General features: G+C 32.6%; 2 protein-coding genes across 3 annotated transcripts in view; one reads left to right on the top strand and one right to left on the bottom strand.

Moving 5' to 3' along the window:
• Positions 1-2,133, top strand: part of LRRTM3 (leucine rich repeat transmembrane neuronal 3) — a 155,906-nt gene extending 153,773 nt beyond the window's left edge. The window contains exon 3 of the mRNA XM_036101818.2: positions 1,739-2,133. Coding sequence (XP_035957711.1) covers positions 1,739-1,948 — 210 coding nt within the window. The 3' untranslated portion in view covers positions 1,949-2,133. The remainder of the gene's footprint in view (positions 1-1,738) is intronic.
• Positions 1-20,810, bottom strand: part of CTNNA3 (catenin alpha 3) — a 1,800,030-nt gene that overhangs the window by 1,190,954 nt on the left and 588,266 nt on the right. The window lies entirely within an intron of this gene.

Here is a 20,810-nt window from a genome sequence, read left to right as displayed (position 1 = left end):
ATGTACCCAGTAACAGTTCTATTTTCATATTCTCCTATAACTCAAATCTATTCATGCTGCACAATTACGTTTGCATAATAATACATTTTAGTTATCTGAGTATTTCATCAGCAACAACAGGAATACTTATTTTAAATGAGCATCTTTGGAAGCATCCTATTATTTTCTTTATAATCTTTCAATCATCTTGACCATTTTTTAAAGTGTAAGATGTCTTTTATTGATACATCAGACAACTGTATGCTTCAATTTTTTTTTTTAAATCCACATAAATAGGAGTAGCTGAGGAATTTAATTTGATGAATCGGATTACATTTCTGTCTCAAAGGACTAAACCCTACACATTTGATACATTGAAAGGTTCATATTAAAAACAAACAATAATCTCAAAAGAAGGTAATTCTTTTGTTTAAGAGAAAACAATGAAATATCTGCTCAACTGATTTTTACTGGAGAAAATATAAATATGGATAGAAGGGCAGGGATGGAAAGAGAACTGGCCAAGAGGGTTCTTATGCATGAAGAAAAGGGTAAAGAAGGAGTTAACAAAAGAACAAAACCTAGACATTTTTTTTTCTTAGCTTTAGGCTCTAATCTTAGCTGAGATCAGAAAGGAATTTATTCTGATATGCTCAAACAGAAATATATTTTATCCATTCACCAAACAAGAACGGCAGAAGTTTTTATCCAAGGCAATTCAACAACATGAATTAGTAATTAGGATATTAAACAGAGATCAGGGCTCGTTTCCTCAAGTCCTTCTACTTTTTAGAACAAGTTTTTATTTCACTGAAAAAAATGGGAATAATCTCTAGATTTTGACATCTAATTACATTTCAGACTACGCTTTGTCTGCAACATGTGTGTTTCCCTTCTGCTCACAGTGGTCACTCTTGGTTTTATCCTCAGATCTTTCCAACTTGCTTTCTTTCATTAAGCTGCAATTTGCAAGGGAGTCCCTTCCTCATTTATATAACTGGTTCCTTCAAACTAGCACTATCCTTCGTTGTTTTTTTAGACCCTCATAGGAGCCTTAGATTCTTCCTAGGAGTTCCCTAAGACTAAATTTTAGATATATGGACTAAACTACAGACATTAATGTTTCAAAAAACTCACAGTGAAATAGATATCAAGAAATTATTGAGTAAGAAGAGCCAGAATGACTTGCCTGGATGATTCTTTCTGCAACGGTTCTCAAAGTGTGGTGTGTAGATTAACAGCACGGGCATCATGTGGGAACTTGTAAGAAATGCAAATTCCAGGCCCTAGCCCGGACCTACTGAATAAGAAACTCAGGGGAGTGGGGGATTGGAGGTAAAGAAGGGGGAAGAGATTTTTACACATGATAAAGTTTGAGAACCACTGTTCTATGGTATTCCAATACCAGACATAACCAAATAATACTTTTCTTAGCTCTAAAACCACAATTTTACCCTAGTGAGGAAAATCATTTTCTGACTTTTTCAATAAAGCTTGTAGCATTATCAGAACCACTCAGGCTACTATCTATCTGATAATTTTAGTTAAGAATTGAGCAGCTCCATCCCAGGCTTTAAAACTGTGGCATTGTACTTACCAGTTGAGAATAAGGGACATTAGTAGGATAGCATGGGGACACTTGAGTCACAGATATAACCGCAGAGGTTAATCAGGTCAGAACTTCACAGTTGCCAAATCTTGCCCCCAAACTGGTTTGTCGTTTTATAACTGATTTTTCTCATGTCATTTTTTTCCCCAGATACCTTTATCAATGAATGTGTCAACCTTTCTGGCATACGACCAGCCCACAATAAGTTACTGTGGGGTGCATCATGAACTTCTCTCTCATAAGTCCTTTGAAACGAACGCACAGGAAGATACGATGGAAACACACCTAGAGACTGAGCTGGACCTGAGCACAATCACAACTGCTGGCCAAATCAGTGACCACAAACAGCAGCTGACTTAACTGAGCTAATCAGTAGCCAAGGGTTGCCACCAAACTTTGTAACCTCAAGGACAAAATGAGGAAGATTTGTTCATTGTGGACTCTAAAAGCAAAACACAACAAAAATCCCCTGTTAAACAAAAATCCAAGATTTATTCATGAAATAAAGAAGACATGAATTGTTTCAAGTCTACACTTTGTAATTAGCTAAGTTGTGCAGTATTTTTTTGACTTAAACAGAGTATGACCCTGAGAAAAAGAAAATCTTTTTTTTTCAAAACTCATCCTACCTACCTGTAAAAACTGTACAGAGCTAATGTATTTTTCATATTGTAAAGTTTCAATTATAGAAACAACTGGTATGTACAGTACCATAATTTAATTACATTTTACTTTACAAACTTTACACATTTCAGTTTCTAAAATTTTAAATTAACAAAAAAAAATTATTTCTTGTGTTATTCCGAGTTACTCAGTTTTGTAGGGACTGTTTTGTTACTGCTTTTGTGCCCAGAAACCTTGACTCTAAAATTCTGTGCTGTGCGAAACATGCACGATTTTTACCATGCTTACTGCGTAGAATTTTATCTACTTGTTCCAGAAATAATACATTAACCAAAAAGGATTTAATTGTTGAGAATTGTAAGAAGTTCTTCAATTACATAGGCAGGTTTTTCTTATAAATGAAAAAAAAATCAAGGATTTTTTTTAACACTTCTCAGACTTAACTGTTGCCTTGAATTACAGCCTAGTTTCTAAGCAGTGAAATGTAATGATAAAGAGGGATATTTTAACAACGTATTTCTGAATGAATTGACTCATTATTTCATTCTTTTGAGTAACCCATTGTTAAGGGTAGGGGGAAGCATGGACAAAACATCACTGGAAACAAAGGCCGTAACCACAGCAACAGACTTTGATACACTTAAAAGGTGCAGCTGCCAGTGACAAAGAAAAACTTGTTACATCTCATTATTTTCAAGCCAAGGTGGGAAGGATAGAGCATAATAATTGTACAGTAGCAGATTTTCTCCTAATTAACCTAAAGTGGTTTGCCTAAAAATAACCATTGGTCAGTGCAAAATGTGCCTGGTTTTTAAGACAACTTTTCATTTAGAATTGTGAGACTATATTTTGGGGAACATCTCAAAGGAATTATGTGAAATTTTTCACTTTGTGTGCTACATCAATTCTCTCCTGGGGAAAAAGTCTAAACATTGATAGCTCATTCAATATAGATATCAGCCATAGTGGAGAACTTTATAACTCAAGTAAACTGTAAACATCCTTAATATGTTCTAAATTGTTTATATTGCCATCCATAATGAGATTCACCTCTAAATTATCTGGAAAATAACCCAGAGTAACGTGAAGCCACCCCAGATCATATATTGATTATGTAATTGTATTATAAAGTAAATTTAAATGAAATTATGAAAACCTAACTTTTCAGAGGCTAAATAATCAACTTGTTTCTGCTGTTTGCTTGACACAGGTTATTGTTTGAAATTGTTATTTTATCTCTGGTATTCACACATTCTTTTGTGTGTTTTTTAATATAAAACTACAAGTTTTGATTGCTATTGCACTAAGAGAAACGCTTTTTTTATGTTGTCATTTTGTATTCATAACATCAAAAATAGGTTGAGCAAATGTCAATCCAACAAGGGTCAAACACAATCAAAAACAACGAAGAAAAGAATTTGTCAAAAACAACATCAAACTTTTATTTCTTCCAAAGAAATTATATCTACAAAAGTCTAGTCTTATGCTGATTTATCATGGCAAACTGAAGAGCAGCTTAAAGAAGAATGAACTTAGAAAATGTACAGCAAATTTTTGTTGAAAAGATACACTCAGAAAAAAAATGAAAATATTGAAAGAAGCAAACTCTCTTACTAATTTAAATGAAACTAAATGTCTCTATATCAACTATTCCACAAACCAGATTTTGTAACATATTTTGCATCAATCATTTGCTATTCAAAATTTTTTGTCATGTTACATCTAATCTTAATCTTTATTTTTTCCAATTTCTAATTTCTTTGCAATATATTATTGTTACTATTCTTAATCCTCTACATTCCGGTTTTGTCTTGCACAGTTAGCAAATTTATAGAGGATTAATTATAAACCTATTATTGTGGGTTTGAAATTGGATGCAAAATTTTATTTATTATGTAAACCAAAATGTCATTTGCAATTTTTTTCTCTTTAGAAGTTGTCCTTGCAAAGATTCAAACATCTTTTAATTCACATAAATAAGCATTTTATATCTATTTCCAGACATTTTCAAATTGATAAATAATTTTTAGAAATATAAGGTTCCAGGGAGCCCCACAAATGTGTGCTCTTCACATCCTGAAGCAAACTTTCTTTCTTAAACATTTTAAATTCATCTAAAGTAAACAACTATAAGTAGAAGCAGTCACCTTAGAACCACTGCTCTGTGCATTCGAAGACTTAATACAGTAAGAGCCAAATAAACTAAGAATTTTGAATTTCTCATATTTGAAATTCAACCCAAAGGATCTTTTACAAGAAAAAAAAAAAAAAAGAAGATGCAGGGTTATTTGTTTGCATAACTTTTATTCTGCCATGTTCAGGGCCATGGGGGTGGGTGGAAAAGGGAGTGAAAACCTATTAGAGGAAACTGTGTCTGGAATCTTTATCATACATTTGCAATTTATATATTTGTGTCTAAAATCCTTAATTATAACCTATCTTTTTCAGCATTCATTAATCTCCTATCTCCTTTCTAACCACCCTGCCCCCAGGTCTCCCTCCCTGTCTATTGCTCACTCATTTAAATAACAGGAATGTTGAATGTGTTTGGAATTGAAAAGTGCAGTTTGACCCAGCATGGTTACCATATAGCAGTAGCTGCAGCAAAGGATACATTTATGCAGTGTTTTGAGGTTTACAAACCACATTTTACATAAATTATTTCATTTTGTCTTCATAACCACACTATGAAGACACATTAATCTCAAAGAAGTCACGACTTACCCAAGAACACAAGGCTAATAATTGGTGGAATTGAACCATTCTCAAAGTTCAGAGCCTTTACACTATACTAAAAGCCTTCTCTCTGACCAGAGCCAGAGAATTTCCAGAGATAGTGAACAGAATGAAAAGAAAAAAAAAATGTTTGTCATGTTGTTTAATCCCTAATTTAACTCAGTTCTTCTATCTGTATAATATACGAGCTAAATGAACTCTTTCTGTGTGCTACTCTGGGCTCTCACATTAAAACTCTTTGTTCAAAAAGCACAGGAAGTCATAGATTTCTTAACATATTATATCATTTGTAAATGTGAAGATGAGATGCTTCCAAGAAGTGGATATATGTAGACCCAAGGTAAGAACATAAAATCAAGAAACACAAGGAAAGAAATCGAAGACCATCTAAATTGAGATTGTGTGGGTTATAAAACAGATCCACAGTGCGAGGTTCAACACATGTTCAACACATGTTCAACTGAACACATGATCAATTCAGAGGTAATTGGGAAGACCTTTATATTTTTTTTTCTTTATTTTGTCTCAGCAAGATTACTTCTTAAATTGCAAATTCTTTTTTTTTAATTCTGAATTCTTATACCTTTCTTAATAGAAAATAAGTTTCTCTATTTTCCTCCTACTAAAAATGAAATGTAATTTATCCAAACTGACCTACAGATGCCAAGATATATGCTAACAGGCAAACGAAATTTTATTGATCTGCTCATTTTTATCAAGTCTCTATCCCTACTCCCTCCTGAATATTCCAGAAAACCATAAAACGATACAGATTTTAATATAAATTACATTTTGCAAAGGAAAGAAAACTTGTCTACATTCAACGTTCAAGACTAATTTCACAATCCTATTTGAAATCATACCAGGCTCCACAAACTCCTTGGAAATAGCAGTATCTCTTTGCAAAAATATTTTCTAAAATAAAACCACTGTATATGGGAGTAAAGACATATATTTCCTTTTGTCTGCTCCTGACTAGAAGACAGATATCATTTCTCAAACTAAACATTCAAAATAAGTAAAGAAACTGAAAGCATGATGATGCAAGCTATTAGTATGCTAAAAGAAAGAAAATCAGATGTGTGGGGTAGATGGCAGCACACAAAGGAAAAGGTAGTGGGACCCTCAGGAAAAAGGGTGAGAAATCTCTAAAGCAAATACAGTAACATCTTACACTGACATACCTCTTAATGGCTTAATACCTCAACCTCCTAACACGTGAAAACGTCCCAAGGTCTAGATGGGTTGGTTATGCAGTAAGAATACAGATGCACTGGTGTTTCAGTAAGAGCTTCTAACTACTGCTATGACCTTCTCAATGCACCACAGCTGTCCCTAACTAGAGAGGTACCAAGGGCAGGGGATCCAGGATCCATGCTTTCAAAACTCTGACATACCCACAGGGTAGAGCAGACTGACAATCAGCTACTGCGCTTCATTTTACTATCAACTATAATGGGGAAGAAACATTTAAGAATACACCAGAGTAGTGATGGGTTATTTTTTAAAATTCTCTCATGGCTTGCATTATGATTTTATTGTGACATAGGAAGCTACTTATATTCAACATTTTTTAATTTAGGGTAAAATTCATGTTTTGAAAAGTCTATAGCTGATTATTTACCTTTCTTTTAAGAACAGTGACCTTAAAGCACAGAATGCCTCAGCCATCTAGGATTTATAAAACTCTCGAGTTTCTTCCTCCTCTTTCCCAAACATTTATAGATTTTGTTCTATATGTGTATCTTACTGAAAAGCTAAGTGAAAATTGGTTTTGTATAAATGAAATAATATTTCAAATGCATCAAGGGACCTTGTGCTAAAGGATCCTTGTAGTAAATCCTTTTTTTGTTTTCTAATCTGAAACATTGCCCACCAATTTATCTTTGGTAAGCTGATTGCAGTATATCTTGTGTTATATAAGGCAGCACACTTGAACTGCACGGCCTTGAAGGTTCTGTGATGTAGTCTTTGCCTCAGGCTGTATGAAATGAAGGACTGACCCTAGGTTTTGAGCAAGTCTATAGACACTGTAGTGTCATCATTTTCGGTCATTTTCACTTATTGAGTTTACCTGGATTCATGTGAAAAATAGTATTAAGATAACATGGATGGATAAAGTTGACAGTTAATTTTTTTTTCTATTTATTGATTTAAACTTTTGCTACCTATCATATCTTCAGTTACTATTAAGAGCAAATCCCTGGGCACCTGGCTGGCTTCGTCAGTAGAGCATGCCACTCTTGATCTCAGGGTTGTGAGTTTAAGCCCCACATTGGACGTAGAGCCTACTTAAAAAAAAAAAAAAATCAAATCCTTTGGGTCCGTACTAAATTTACTGAATCAGAATCTCTGGAGCTAATCTCTGATGCATACTAAGTTTTGCAAAACACTGTTCAAATGAATTTACTTTCACTAAGTCATTCAATTGCTTTTTATTGTAGTCTAAAATTATTAATTCTTGTGCTTTCTTGTGCCAATGTGATCCTAGTTTGCTAAGCCTGGCTGAACATTTTTCCTGACTGGAGGAATGCAAAACAAAGAACACCTATACATAAAATGGTCAGGTTGTTTCTTGACAGATTGTGTTGTTTATAAATTTTTTCCCCATTAGTTCTTTCAACACGAATATCTGAAAACAGTCTTAAATCAGTTCACTTAACTAAAACTTATTATTTGCTCTCATGGATAATAATATAATAGCTGAAAGCTAGAAGTGGGGAAAGAGAAAAGAATTGATTTATGATGTACCAGCACTGTGCTGTCCTCATCTCATTCTCAACCCATCTTAGGGAAGAGGTAAACCCACCATTTTAAAGAAGAGGAAAATAAGGATCATGGTAGTTCAATAATTTGCCAAAGCTCATACAAGAGAGTCAGATATTCAAATCCAGTTCATCAGACTCTAGGGATGTGCTCCTATCACCCCATAAGCACTGTTTTCAGAAGTGAGAAAAGACCATAATCAATATAATTAGGCATATATGATAGTGGATGTGAAGACAGCAGAGAAAGAATATACCTTCCTATTCTTAAACAGAAAAAATTGCTTAAACTATTTCAGACTGCGTAGAGATTTCCTTCAATATCCTAAGTCAGCAACTTAATGGAAAAAAATGTTCATTACTTTCTTGAAGTTTTATACATTGTTTCCTAAAAGGAGTGGACATTTAAAAGAAAAATCCTTCAAAAGATAACACGCAAATATTCATGTTGTATTTTCATTTGCAATTTTCCTAGCTATATTATAAAACTATAACAAAATATAAGTGCGTATCCACAATATAATCTCCAACTGGCAAAAAATGAAAGGAAGGTTGTCTGTTGAAGCAAAACCTCTATGGTCAAGAAAGTAATCACACGCAAATGACAACACGAAGAAAAACACCAATAATCTAGTCATAAAATGTTATCTGGCAATGACATGGCTTGGGTTGCAGGACACTTCCTATGAATGATTTTATGTGGGAATATTTTTAAAGAGAATTTTTACTTACACAAATGAGATGTGTAATGGAAGCACACCACATAAAGGAGACAAGAAGATAACCTTTATAATAACATAGACCCTGCTTGTTCTATTAGTCAGAATACAGTATACAGTTTAAATAAAAAATAATTTTCTTTGTTAAGGTGATGCAAATGTTTTCATCACTGTGTGCAGGTAACCAAATAAATTTTTTATGTTTACTTTTGAATTCAATCTTCAGGCAAATCTGCCTCAGTCTCAGCTATTAAATGATTTTTTAAATAGCCTCTTGATTCTATTAGTATCTCTAGGAGCTTTTTATTAAACTGTTGGACTAATAGCCTCTTCTATTCCTCCCTGAATTTGCACAAGATCAAGGTAATGTAATTCAGAAACCACATTAGCATTTTACTCTATCACACTACCTGAACATGTGGCATTCATGTAAAATACACTTGCCTTTTATAATCCATGTGGGATTCAAGAGCCAATGAAATACTCCATCAGCCACATTTCTACTAAAAACCACCACTACTAAAACTGTGATAAAAGTATGCTATACAATTAAAATAATAAATCCAGAGAGAAAGAAGCTCTCACATCCTGAATCTAATATCATGACACATGTTCATTCTGGCACCACCACCACCACCATACAAAAATTTTACCTGAAAATCTAGAGTAATTCTGATTTTGGAAAACAAAGATGACCCTGCTATCTGGGTTGAAGACTTGGTGAAAGATAATGAAGAGGACAAAAAATTACATATGCCAAGAGGTAAGTGAAGGAAATGTGATTTATTGTCATTAATCTGCAAGTAATTTTTAAAACTAAGACTAAGAATTAAAATTTACAGTAACATTTATGCTATCAAATGTCATCAGTAAAGGCCAATAAGGACACTGGGGACATAAAAGCAAAGAGATATTTGTGATAGTGATACCTATCAAATAATAGACAGATGGATAGAATTAATTCAACCTAAAGAAAGAATATTAAGAATAAAACTAGTTTAAGAACTATTGCTATTATTTCTCCAGAGAGAAACTGAAACGTCAGAATAAAAGATTCAAACGAAATACCAAATGCTCTTTCAAGATCAATTTTGAAATAGCCTAAAACTATAAACCCTCAACTGCTGCGTCAACCGTATGAGTAATTACATTAATTCACATATACCTAGTTAAATTCTGATATTGAGAAATAAATTGTATTTAAAATATACTCTATCTGTTCTTACTATTTTACATCAATGATATATTTGCTTTCAATTACAGATCCATAAATATAATACCCTAAACTTTAAGTCTAATGAAAATGTGGTGAAAGATTGGATCAAACCTGTCATTCTGCTCTGCTATAAGGTAATATTAGAGGAGCATACCCACCACAACGGAGAGCTGGAAATACAGTTTCTAAAGTCCTCTCTAGCAGTTCTTGACCTAGACACTTGTAACATTCATTATCTATGGGTCTTATTTCATATTCATTCATAAAATAAAGAAATTAGTGCCTCGAGAGAAGAGCCTACAGGGCCCACCCTAGCTCTAGTCTCACATGTGCAACAGATCTAGGTAAAGACATTCTGAACTCTGCTGTATGGAGAAAAACTTGAGACCTTTGTGATGTCAACATTTTTTTACCTTTGGATTTGATGGAACCTTAAGTTCAGTGTATTGGACTTCCTTCAACACTCCTTGCCAGTTTCCTATTTAAGAAACTTCAAAGTTGAGTTCCTTAAACCAACATCATCATATTTTAGACATGGCTATTTCACAGTGAATCCTTGTCATACTTCTTCATTTTGTGGAAGAATAACATAAGGCTGGGGTAGTGGCCTTTATTGACTTTTTCTTTGCCTTTGATTCCAGTTTTGGAATAAAAATGTGAGAGCTCAGTATGACACCTTGGTACTACCATAATGGGATTGGAAGAAGAGTCTTCTAATGGATAAACATTTTATATAATATAAAACAGAAATGTAGTTTGGGGTCACATCTTTTTAACTTAATGATCTGATATAGTTTTCAGATAATGCATGCCTTCTTGCTACTGAGAATGTAAATATTATTGTCTATAATGATGACTTTTTTTTTTTTTTGTCATACACTTTTGCTTTCTGAGGACAGACCTCAGGTAATTGATCGGGCTCCATAACTGTCACCAGAAGAAATTTCTATTTAATTATTTCCAGAAGGAATGACTTAATACTGAGCACTTTAAGATAAAATAATAATAACTAACACTTAATGAATGTTTACTTCTCTGAACATTTTACATTTATTCATTTAATCCTCCTTAATATGGTTAATAGGATTAACAATAACCTTATGAAGTAAGTACTATTGTTATCTCCTTAAGGAGATAAGGAAAATGATGCTCAAAGTGATTATATAACATGTACCTAGTAAACCATGGAGCAAGAATTCAAATCCAGATGATAGATATACCGACAAAGTGACCACTACCAACTGCTCATTTAAAGTCCACTCCCTAAGCCCAACTCTTAAATTTAAAAGTCTTTTCACTTAAAGCTGTAGCTGAAGACATTTTAACAATGTAATGGATTTTATTACATACCGAATCTATGTCTACTGGAAAGTAAAAATCTTTGAGAGATAGAAAAGAGTATATTACATATTTCCTGTTCTCAAGAGACTTACAGTCTTAGCAAAGAGAAAAGACATCCATATTAAGCAAAAAAAAAAAAAAAAAAAAAATCCAAGCTAAATTGAATACCTGCAAGAGTACATAGCAATCAAAGGACGAAATCAAAGTTAGCCAAATTGTTGGGGATAACTCTGGGCAAAAGTGAAAACTGAGACAGAACTTAAGACTGGCAGTATTCAGATGGGCAAAATGAAGAGAGAAGGAAATGAAGAAAGAGTACTATTTTTTACATATGGACATCTATTATTTGAATAATATTTGTTAGATTCATGCTTGTCTGGCAGAGAAATACCAAGCTCAATTTTTATCCCGATTGCCTAAAAATTCAGAGCCAAATTTTACTCTGGCCAGAGCAAATGTTTTGGCCTTTCTATTTGGGCATAAATATTTCCCACCTTTAAGGTTTTTCAACTTAATTACTTTTTATATTCCTATATATTCACTATATTTTACCTTTCTTTTGGGGGGAGGCTTAAATCATATTAATCTTTTGTCTTATGTCAGTTTCAGTAAAATGACATTCAGTAAAATGTCTTGTCAGTTTCAGTAAAAAGACTGATTCAGGCAACTCTATTAACTTAAAATAATTATATGAATTAAATAATTTCTTAGAAGTTAATAACAACAACCTCAGTCGAATTACTGTTTGGTATCAGGTGAGAAAATGACCTATAGATTTACTGAGTTTTTCTTTTTTCAACCTTTCAGTCTTTATATTAATATTGGTGAATACTAACCAGAATTTTTATCCCAAAGAGTAAAAACAAAAATGCTTTTTGATTGCTACATTTTACAAATAAAGAAACTGAAGTAGAATATGATTAAACACCATGATCAAAATCATTTTGATAATAGAATACAGACTCACCACTAGAACTCACATTTACTCAATATTATTTTTTGCTACAAAATATTTTATGAACATATCAAAATTTAACAAAATATGCAGAATTATTTCTGCCTTAAAAGTACAGACAATTGTCAATAAAACTGTTATCTTTTTAAGGTACAGTTAAATAAGGTGGAGAAGTGTTCTCTTTCCATCAAAGTTTGCTTGTCATTTGGACTATTCACTTGCAGCTAGCTGTGTGTTCACTTGATAGTTACAAATTTTCGTTCACATGTATTTATTTAGTGTGCCTTTCTTTTGTATAATGATTGTCTCTTATATTATATCCACAATACTTTGGTGTTTTTAATTCAATCAAATAAGTATTTATTTATTTATTTAGCTTTTACTAATAATATGCCAAGGACTGAGATAGGCAATAAAGTGATCAAATGTTTAAAAGTGAATAAATGATTGTAATTCAATGTGATATTTCTAAAAATGAAGTATGAGCATGGTGCTATAGGATGGAAGGGGAGAGAAGGACTAATTTTGCTGGGAGAAAATCAGAGAAGTCCTCAAAATAAGTGAAATTTGAGACCTGGGATTCTAAAGATTGCCAATCACATGCCACACACCACACCTGTCCTGCAAGTTCCACTCACCACTCCTAATTAGTTTGGTATTTTAGATGTCTATGGGTATTAGTTTCTGGAAATCTAGGACTCCCGTAGTTTCTGAGTCTGGTATTTTCCTCAGATAGTGAGGCAACTTGAATTTGTTCTGTATATAAATGTTAAAGAAGATTTTTAATTTTCCCCTCCTATACTCTTCTAAATTTAATCCTCAAATCAAGAGCATTCAATTGAGCCATTCCCTGATAAATGCAGGACATATGCAATTTTACTAAATAAATAAAATAATAAGTAGCAGATAAAGGTCATGGATTGTCGGAAGTTTTTCATTTTCTTTGTTTTTAACATGTATCATGCAAATCCAATTTGTGTGTGTCAAAAAACCTATATCGCAGTTCTGACCTCAGGAATATGTGAAAAAAATGTAGAAGAGGTGTATTTGCCTGTACAATTTAAGTTTTCACCAATTACTGGTTATGACATGACTGCTATTAAAGTGACTAAGAATTAGGTTATGCATAGTCTTTTGTATTTTATTCTTTAAGAAAGTGAAAAAATACTAGTAAGGTGGTCAGATCATCTGATATGGCAATAAGCCTAGTTGCTTTGGTAGGTGTTCAGTATCATTAACTCTTAACTTCCTTAAATGTGTTTTATTTTCTTTAACAAACCCATCTCTTTATAAGAATACCATTATTTCCAAAGGATTCCATTGTTTGTTTGGTGCCTAGGGCAATTTCCTATTAAATCGTCAAGAATGCACCTTGCATTAAGCTGAGCGGAAATAGTAAAAGTGAATTCAGTAACTAGTTCAAGGCATAGTTTTCTGATCTTTCCACTTAGGAAAATAAATATTTTTTAATTTTAGAATTTTGGAATATATCAACATTAATATGAAGAGAGTTCATCATGAATAATGCTATTTTAATAAATGCCAAGGGAATTGTGTCTTAATGCTCTTCTCCTAAAATACTCTTGTGGATTATGAAGAGCATGCAGTACGGCAAAAGTGGCCATGAGTATCTCTGATATATGGAATGTATATCATATACAAACAATTATTTTTCAAAAATAAATTACGTATTTCCCCCGGAGGGGGAGACGAACCATGAGAGACTGTGGACTCTGAGAAACAAACTGAGGGTTCTATAGGGGTGGGGGTGGGGGGGTGGGTTAGCCTAGTGATGGGTATTAAAGAGGGCACGTTCTGCATGGACCACTGGGTGTTATACACAAACAATGAATCATGGAACACTACATCAAAAACTAATGATGTAATGTATGGTGATTAACTTAACATAATAAAATTAAAAATAAAATTAAATACACATAAATTTTCACTCTAGATAGTTCTCTACAGTGTGGCCCGTGCTATATTGTAATAAATAAGCCTATGAAACTGAATTCATTAGACTACAACAATTTGTATTACATTACATACCTAAAACATCCTTAATGTGAGTGCTTTAAATGTTATCTTTAAAATGGTACCTATGTAGAGACTATAATTTGTTAGTGACTATAAAATTACAAAAGCCCTTAGGTTTCTGAAGTTTCATGACTATCCTTAATTCTTATTAAGAGGCAGTTTCACCTAGTTTCCCCTAGTCTGGGAAACTCCAGTTGATTTACAAAGAAAATTAATGTGCTTTTCAATTCATGTGGCCCTGTAATTGTTAGGACGCGTGTAAAATACTGATATTTACATTCCTGAGTGCAATAGGAACAGGATGGAATGGTAATGGCAAATAATTGGACACTCTTCTGAAAGGCTTTGAGAAATACTATTAGATCTCCACCTGCTGGTTAGAAATTCCAGGCTCATAGGGTATAATGCTAGCTAAATACAAGGCTTTGATGATCACCATTCCTTTTCAGGTTTGTAACCCATCTATTTTCAAAAGGATTTGTGACAATTTATAGATTAAAACATCTGCATAATTAAACACTTTGAACTAGTGATCATTAGGAGACAAGCTATATTTTATAATCACTACAGCATCTCTCATAGCATATTAAATTTGCTATAAGTTCATTCCCCCATAAAATCCTGCTTTGAAAACATTTACTAAAATGGAATAAGAAAATGAGAAAAACGGAAAAATTAAGCTAAAAATTAAATAAAGGTTAATAGTAAACTTATAATGACATAATTCTAAATAAAACTTGGCATAATTTATCAGGCTTTGAATTATGTGAAATAAAAGTATATTCAATTTCTCTATCCATCAAAACATATCATAGTTGACTTTGATAGAAAAGTTTAAGCAGGCAACAGTTAGTTTCAGGGCCCTAAGTAAACCACAGGGAGATTAATACATTATTCTGATTATTTTACTCTTCTTCCTGTCTGTGTCTTCTTTTTTTTTTTTTTTTCCTTTTCTCCACCTCTCAGTTGAGTGATATATGATAATACATATGTACCTGATATAATGATGAAGGGTGACAAGACTTGGAGAGTAAACGCTTATATTAATTTATCTTATAATATGAATTGTCCAATTACAGCATATTATATAGCTCTATTAGCTACCAGAAAGTATAAATAAGGTTATATTTAACTCAGTACCAGATCTGACAACCAAACCTATGTTCCAACATCTTTTTTTCAATAAATTGAATATCCCAGAGCTTAAGAAAATTCATATAAGGCTCAAAGCTTCCCTTTAAAAAAGATCCTTTGACATTTTCATAAAAGCAGCTATTTGCTTATGTTTGGTTATTAGGACTTCTGCAAATCCCTTGAATAATCAAAGACTTGGCTTTATATGACCGTACATGTGGTATTCTATGAAAGATCCAGAAACTTGTTAATGAGAGTTGCTAAAAAAAAAAAAAATACTAAAGTATCTCTTAAAATTATTTTGTCAAACCATTATGTGGTAGAAAGTTGTCTGTTGGAGTGCATTTACATGTGGTTAATGCAATGGATAGCAGGGTAAAAAGAAATCCACCAGAGGACATTTCCATCTCTCCCCAGAGTCATGGTATCCCAGACAACACACCAATCTCAGGAATACCAATATAATTTAATATATGGAAAGTGTCAACATTAGTCACCTGTTACTGATTATGAAATTCCCAAATGGTAAGATTCTTATCAAAGCAAACCCTGAAGTACCTAGCATTTACATTTTTCATTCTGGGGGAAAAAATGGCATTTAAAAATAAAATAGCACTTAGTAATGGATTATATGCAAGTCACTCTAGCATAGTATTTCAATCACTTCAGTATTTTTATCTTCCCCCCAAAAAAGTGTCAGAAATGAGGCATGAAAATCTATTAACTGAATCATTCATACATTGAATGGATGTTGTTGTCAGTTTGCTCTTTCAATGGAAATAATGAACAACTGATTTATTTATAACTGCTAATTATGATAATATACCTTCATTTTCCACTCTTTCCAGTATATTATAGAAATTTTACAATTGTCTTATTTCATACCTGATTTGAAATCATATGCGTCCATAAAATTTCTTCTTTCCCAGGCTTTTCTTTAACTTTTTTTGGCTGGGGTGTAATTAAAATATTTTAACTGACTTTAGTTCCCTTGTCTTGTTTTCTCTTTCAATTTTTAGCCTTTTCTGCTAATAGAATTGATCCACACCTTAAATTTATGCAACTAGAGACTGAAATCTGAATTTTAAGTAGATGCAGAATATATTCATATAATCACTATAGAGTGAATCTTGTCAGCACTTATTTGGTCAAGTTTGCCTTGTTTTCTTTCTGAGATGGGGGAAACAGCAGGAAAAGGTGATAGGGCCTGGTTTGTACTTCAAAGAGAAAGAATTCTTGGTTTTAAGAATTAAGGCAGGAAGACAACTTTATCCTATTTTCCAAAATATTTTAGAGCAGAGAGGAACATCTCCCTTGAACTTTTCATCTCTAACCCTGAAATCAATTTTATCTTTTCTAGACATTCAGGTTTTTTTTATTTTGCTGCATAACATGCTATATATACACTGGACTCTACCCTCCACATGTAATACAGGTCCATAGAGAAAAAGCCTTTGGGGATATGCTTCTACATTTACTTGAACTATTGTTGAGGAAAATACCCATCACATTATGGAACACAATTTTTTAAAGAATATGTGAGAATTGTATTTTAGAGTTAGGTCCAGGAAAAATTACCCCTGAAAAATGGTTGTCCCTTACCCCAGTGAATGCTAGAGCCCTGTAACACATCCTCTCTCCTTTACATCTCAGCTCAGGAACTCTGAACTGGGTTACACGTGATAACATGGTAACCAGGTAAGCCTTCCTGTTGAGTGTCCTGGCTTTCTCTTATTTTATATTGTTTATTTCTTCTTTGTAATCCTATATTTTTTTTCATTTTATTCGATATGCCTTTTGTTATAAGAAGTTTCAAATTATTTGGGGGGAAGCAAGAAGTATAAATAAGGAAGTAAACTAGAGTTGCTATTCTGAAAGCATTTTAGATTCTTATTGCAATGGTGGTATAATCTGAACTTTGGAATGCTCTTTTTTTTTTTTCTTTCTAGCCTCATGCCCACCTTCCACTATCTCATCATTGAGTCATCTTTAGATTTTCAGTTCCTCAATTTGCATCGCACCTATGAACTGTTAAAAAAAACTTACGGATACACACACAAACACAGCACACTTCTTCTTTCATATACTGTTCTTCAAATATAAAGATGCAAAGCAGGACATATATTTAAAGATATTTTCCACTAGTAGAAACATTCTCAGGCACAGTTTAAAGAGAACAATAAAGTGTATTTTCAAAAGAGCTAACTAGGGTTAAAAATGAAGCTCTCAACAATCTTTTGTTTTAAAGTATTTTCTTGGTGTCAGCCAAAAGTCTATAGGTTGTCATTAAGTGGCTCTTAACATTTTTTAATATCAAATTTTTCCTTGTTTTAGTAACTCTTGAGTTAACCTAACTATAGATTATAGATCCTAAAGCATGATAACTATATTCCAAACATTCATTCCTCCACCTTCCTTGACAGCCTAAACCCCTCTTTCTATCCCTCTAATCCCAATCCCAATTAAAGAAGCAGTAGTTTTTCAAGTACATCCAAGTTTATCCACACAAAAATACTTCCAACATGATTTCATGATACTATTTAAAGTGTCTCCTTCCACTTAATTTCAGAGAATTGGGGTAATATGTGAATTAGATTCTGAAACTTAAAATGGTGGTTTTAGGTGCCATTTTAATAAATTATGAAATAAACATGAATAAAATCTTCAAAATTTAGATTTTAAATGCATTTTTCATATTTTATCCAAAATTTAATCATTACAAACTTCAGTTTGTAATCCCTAAAAAATTCATGTGAAGAAGGGAAAATAAAAAATTTATTCCATAACAATATATAAACTCATTCACATGTAGCATTTCATGTGTATTTATGTAGTTATACTTTAGTCCAACTGCCAGATTTATAAAGCATGCAATAAAGACAAATTTACAATATAATAATTCCCAATTGGCATGCAAATCCCATCTTTAGTTGAATGTCCTAGTACCACACTACTCCTTAAAGTCAGAGAAAAGAGAACAGATACAAGAAAAGGAAAATCAAGAAAATGTATATCAAAATATTGCATTCTGTTCCCAATTACTATATAATTCCTATTTCACAAATGTCTTTGAAAATTAAAAAAAAAGAATAAATGGGTATCTATGTACTAGCTTTATATCTATAACCAATACATTTAACAAGTTAAATTTTTGGAATATAAGACCTCTCCATTCAGTTTGGAATTATACATAGACAAGGTTCTGAATTACATTTCAATTCTGTTTAAAGAGTATAATCTTTGTAAAATCAGAGATGTCTTCTTCATAGAATAAAATGAATTTATGAACCTATGCAATATAAAAATACAAATAAAAATCTTATTTAAGTGAATTAGTAAGACTAGTTCATACAAAATATATCTATTCTAAAGTCTCTAAATTTTTTTTGTTTTTCCGGATGTCATTAAGTTTTGTTATAAATACACAATTGGAACTATATTCCTACCAGCACATACATAAAGCTGGGTAAGAAATTTGAATTAATGGTTTTTAATATTTTTTCCAAATCCTAAATACTTAAAGATGTAATAACACACTATCAGTAACTCATCACAATCATAGTTCTCAGTGGTGTGGGGGGGGAGGATGGGGGCCTGCAGTTGAGAGGGACACCACTTTCTATGCTTTTTCTTGGCATTTCTCTGCTAAGAATCAATCCTGAAGAGTATATTTCAATTATTCCCTTTTTGAAAATCTCAGATCTTGGTTTGGGACTGAAGCTGAGTCCAATGGAGTATAATGCAGCTTTGGATTAACACCAATCAAAAAGATCCCAAGGAGAGACCTGAGTCTGGGAAAATTTAAATGTGGGTATCCCAGAAATTAGATTATATATCTAAGAAGCCTATAGTAACCTGTATTGGAGGATCCTGTATTTGTCAGTTCAGAACCTCCATATGTTTCTGACAAAAAGCCCAGGTCATATCACTGGAAGCTACTTTGGTCTATACATACTATAGACTCCATCTTTAGTTCAATATGTGAGTAAATTCAAAAACATAGCAACACCACCTATCTATGCCTCACCCAAAGACCTCCTGGAAGCAATTAATCTGACAAGAGTACAAGTGAAACAATTATGATCACTCAGATGATCATGAAAGTGACCATGGGGAAAATAAGGAAGAGAGAAACAGATTCACTAAGTATACTGTAAATGTCATTTTTTTCAATAACAGATTTACACCTACACTTTTAAAAGAGTGATGGGTGGTGAGGAATAAGCAAAAAATGTATCCTCATATCCTAGAGGACTCTCTCATAAGACAGAGCTGCTCCTTTAGTGTTTTGTAATAACAGTCCATGACACTTGCTAGGTCAAAATATTCAAATAAACACCTGTAGAGAACTTTTAGCAGCTTAATCCTTTCTGCTTGCTTCTTTATATTATTTTTTTCACTTACATTCCTGCTCAGTATTCATACTCATAGATATTTGACAAAAAACTTAAAGTAGTTATGCATTTTTTTTTTTTAATTTTCTCCTACCATGTTAAAGAACAATGAACCAGATCCAACTAAATGAATCAACTATTCCTTAGGTATAACTCTTGGAGTTGTATTAATTTCGTTTGCTGCAGTGGTATAATAATTTACTATAAATGTCTTAAATTACAGCATCTGAACATGTGCCAGGAAATAATACTTTTCCCCAAAGCAGATGAATCATGAAACTGAAATACATAATGCACCTTGAAGGCGCTTATAATTCTTCCAAGGAATGACTTATCCACATGAGAGAACATTGACCATTTGATTTGAACGGTGACCTTCCAACAGTAATGAAGAGCATTTCAATATTTTGAGATGTTACTATTAAAAAGAAATTTAAATAAATATTTAAAGTAGATAAACACAGAAGTTTCTCTGATAATGCCTCCCGTAGGAGGCAAGAAGGCTAGGGATCAATAGTAATAATGACTTTGGCTTCCTTCCCCAAATTTTTGTAGAAGGACTCTTCTCATATGTAGACCCTTTTCCTTATACTCTCCAAAGTAGCTCAAATATCTATGAGAGAATTTGGTTGGATTTGAGAGTCTTAGAGCAGGTGATATTAAAGTTAATATAAGATACTCAATATCATAGAAAAACTCAGTGTTACTTAAGTACAATGAGTTCAAATAAATCTTTTTATCCAAAAGCCTAATCACTTAAAAGTCAGTGTTGGAAATCAACATATGTGCTTTATGATCTTGTTTTCATGACTGATATAGATCCATGAGATAAAAAGAAAACTAAAAATCATGTAAATAACTATTATTTAATATGCATGTATATATATATTTGTATTATCATACATATTGGAGTCAGCTAAATACATAGTGCGCTTCCAGATTTATTTACCCATTCAATACATATTTATTGAAAACTTAACTATATTCAAGTCACTGTTAGAGATTAAAAGAATTAGATTAGATACAGATGGCCTAAAAGAGGCTTAAAGAAGAACTCATGTCAAAATTCAGAATAAATGAGACAGAAAATTTTAATTACCCGTAGTGTAAAACAATAATAATAAAAACCTAAGCCAGACTGCAGTGGAATGAACAGAGTAAAAAGCAGAACCCTGGCTCTAATCAGTGTGACCTTTATTCATCAAGGTCAATTCGTCTTTTGGGCTTCTGCTTCCTTATCTGAAAAATGAGGGAAATTTAACCATGTGAACTTCATAGTCCTTTCTAGCTCCAACATTAGA

The sequence above is a fragment of the Halichoerus grypus genome, chromosome 7 (genome assembly GCF_964656455.1).
Source record: "Halichoerus grypus chromosome 7, mHalGry1.hap1.1, whole genome shotgun sequence".
In the NCBI taxonomy this organism is placed as follows: domain Eukaryota; kingdom Metazoa; phylum Chordata; class Mammalia; order Carnivora; family Phocidae; genus Halichoerus; species Halichoerus grypus.
The sequence above is the reverse complement of the archived record's forward strand: the minus strand, read 5'-3'. Positions and strand labels throughout refer to the sequence as shown.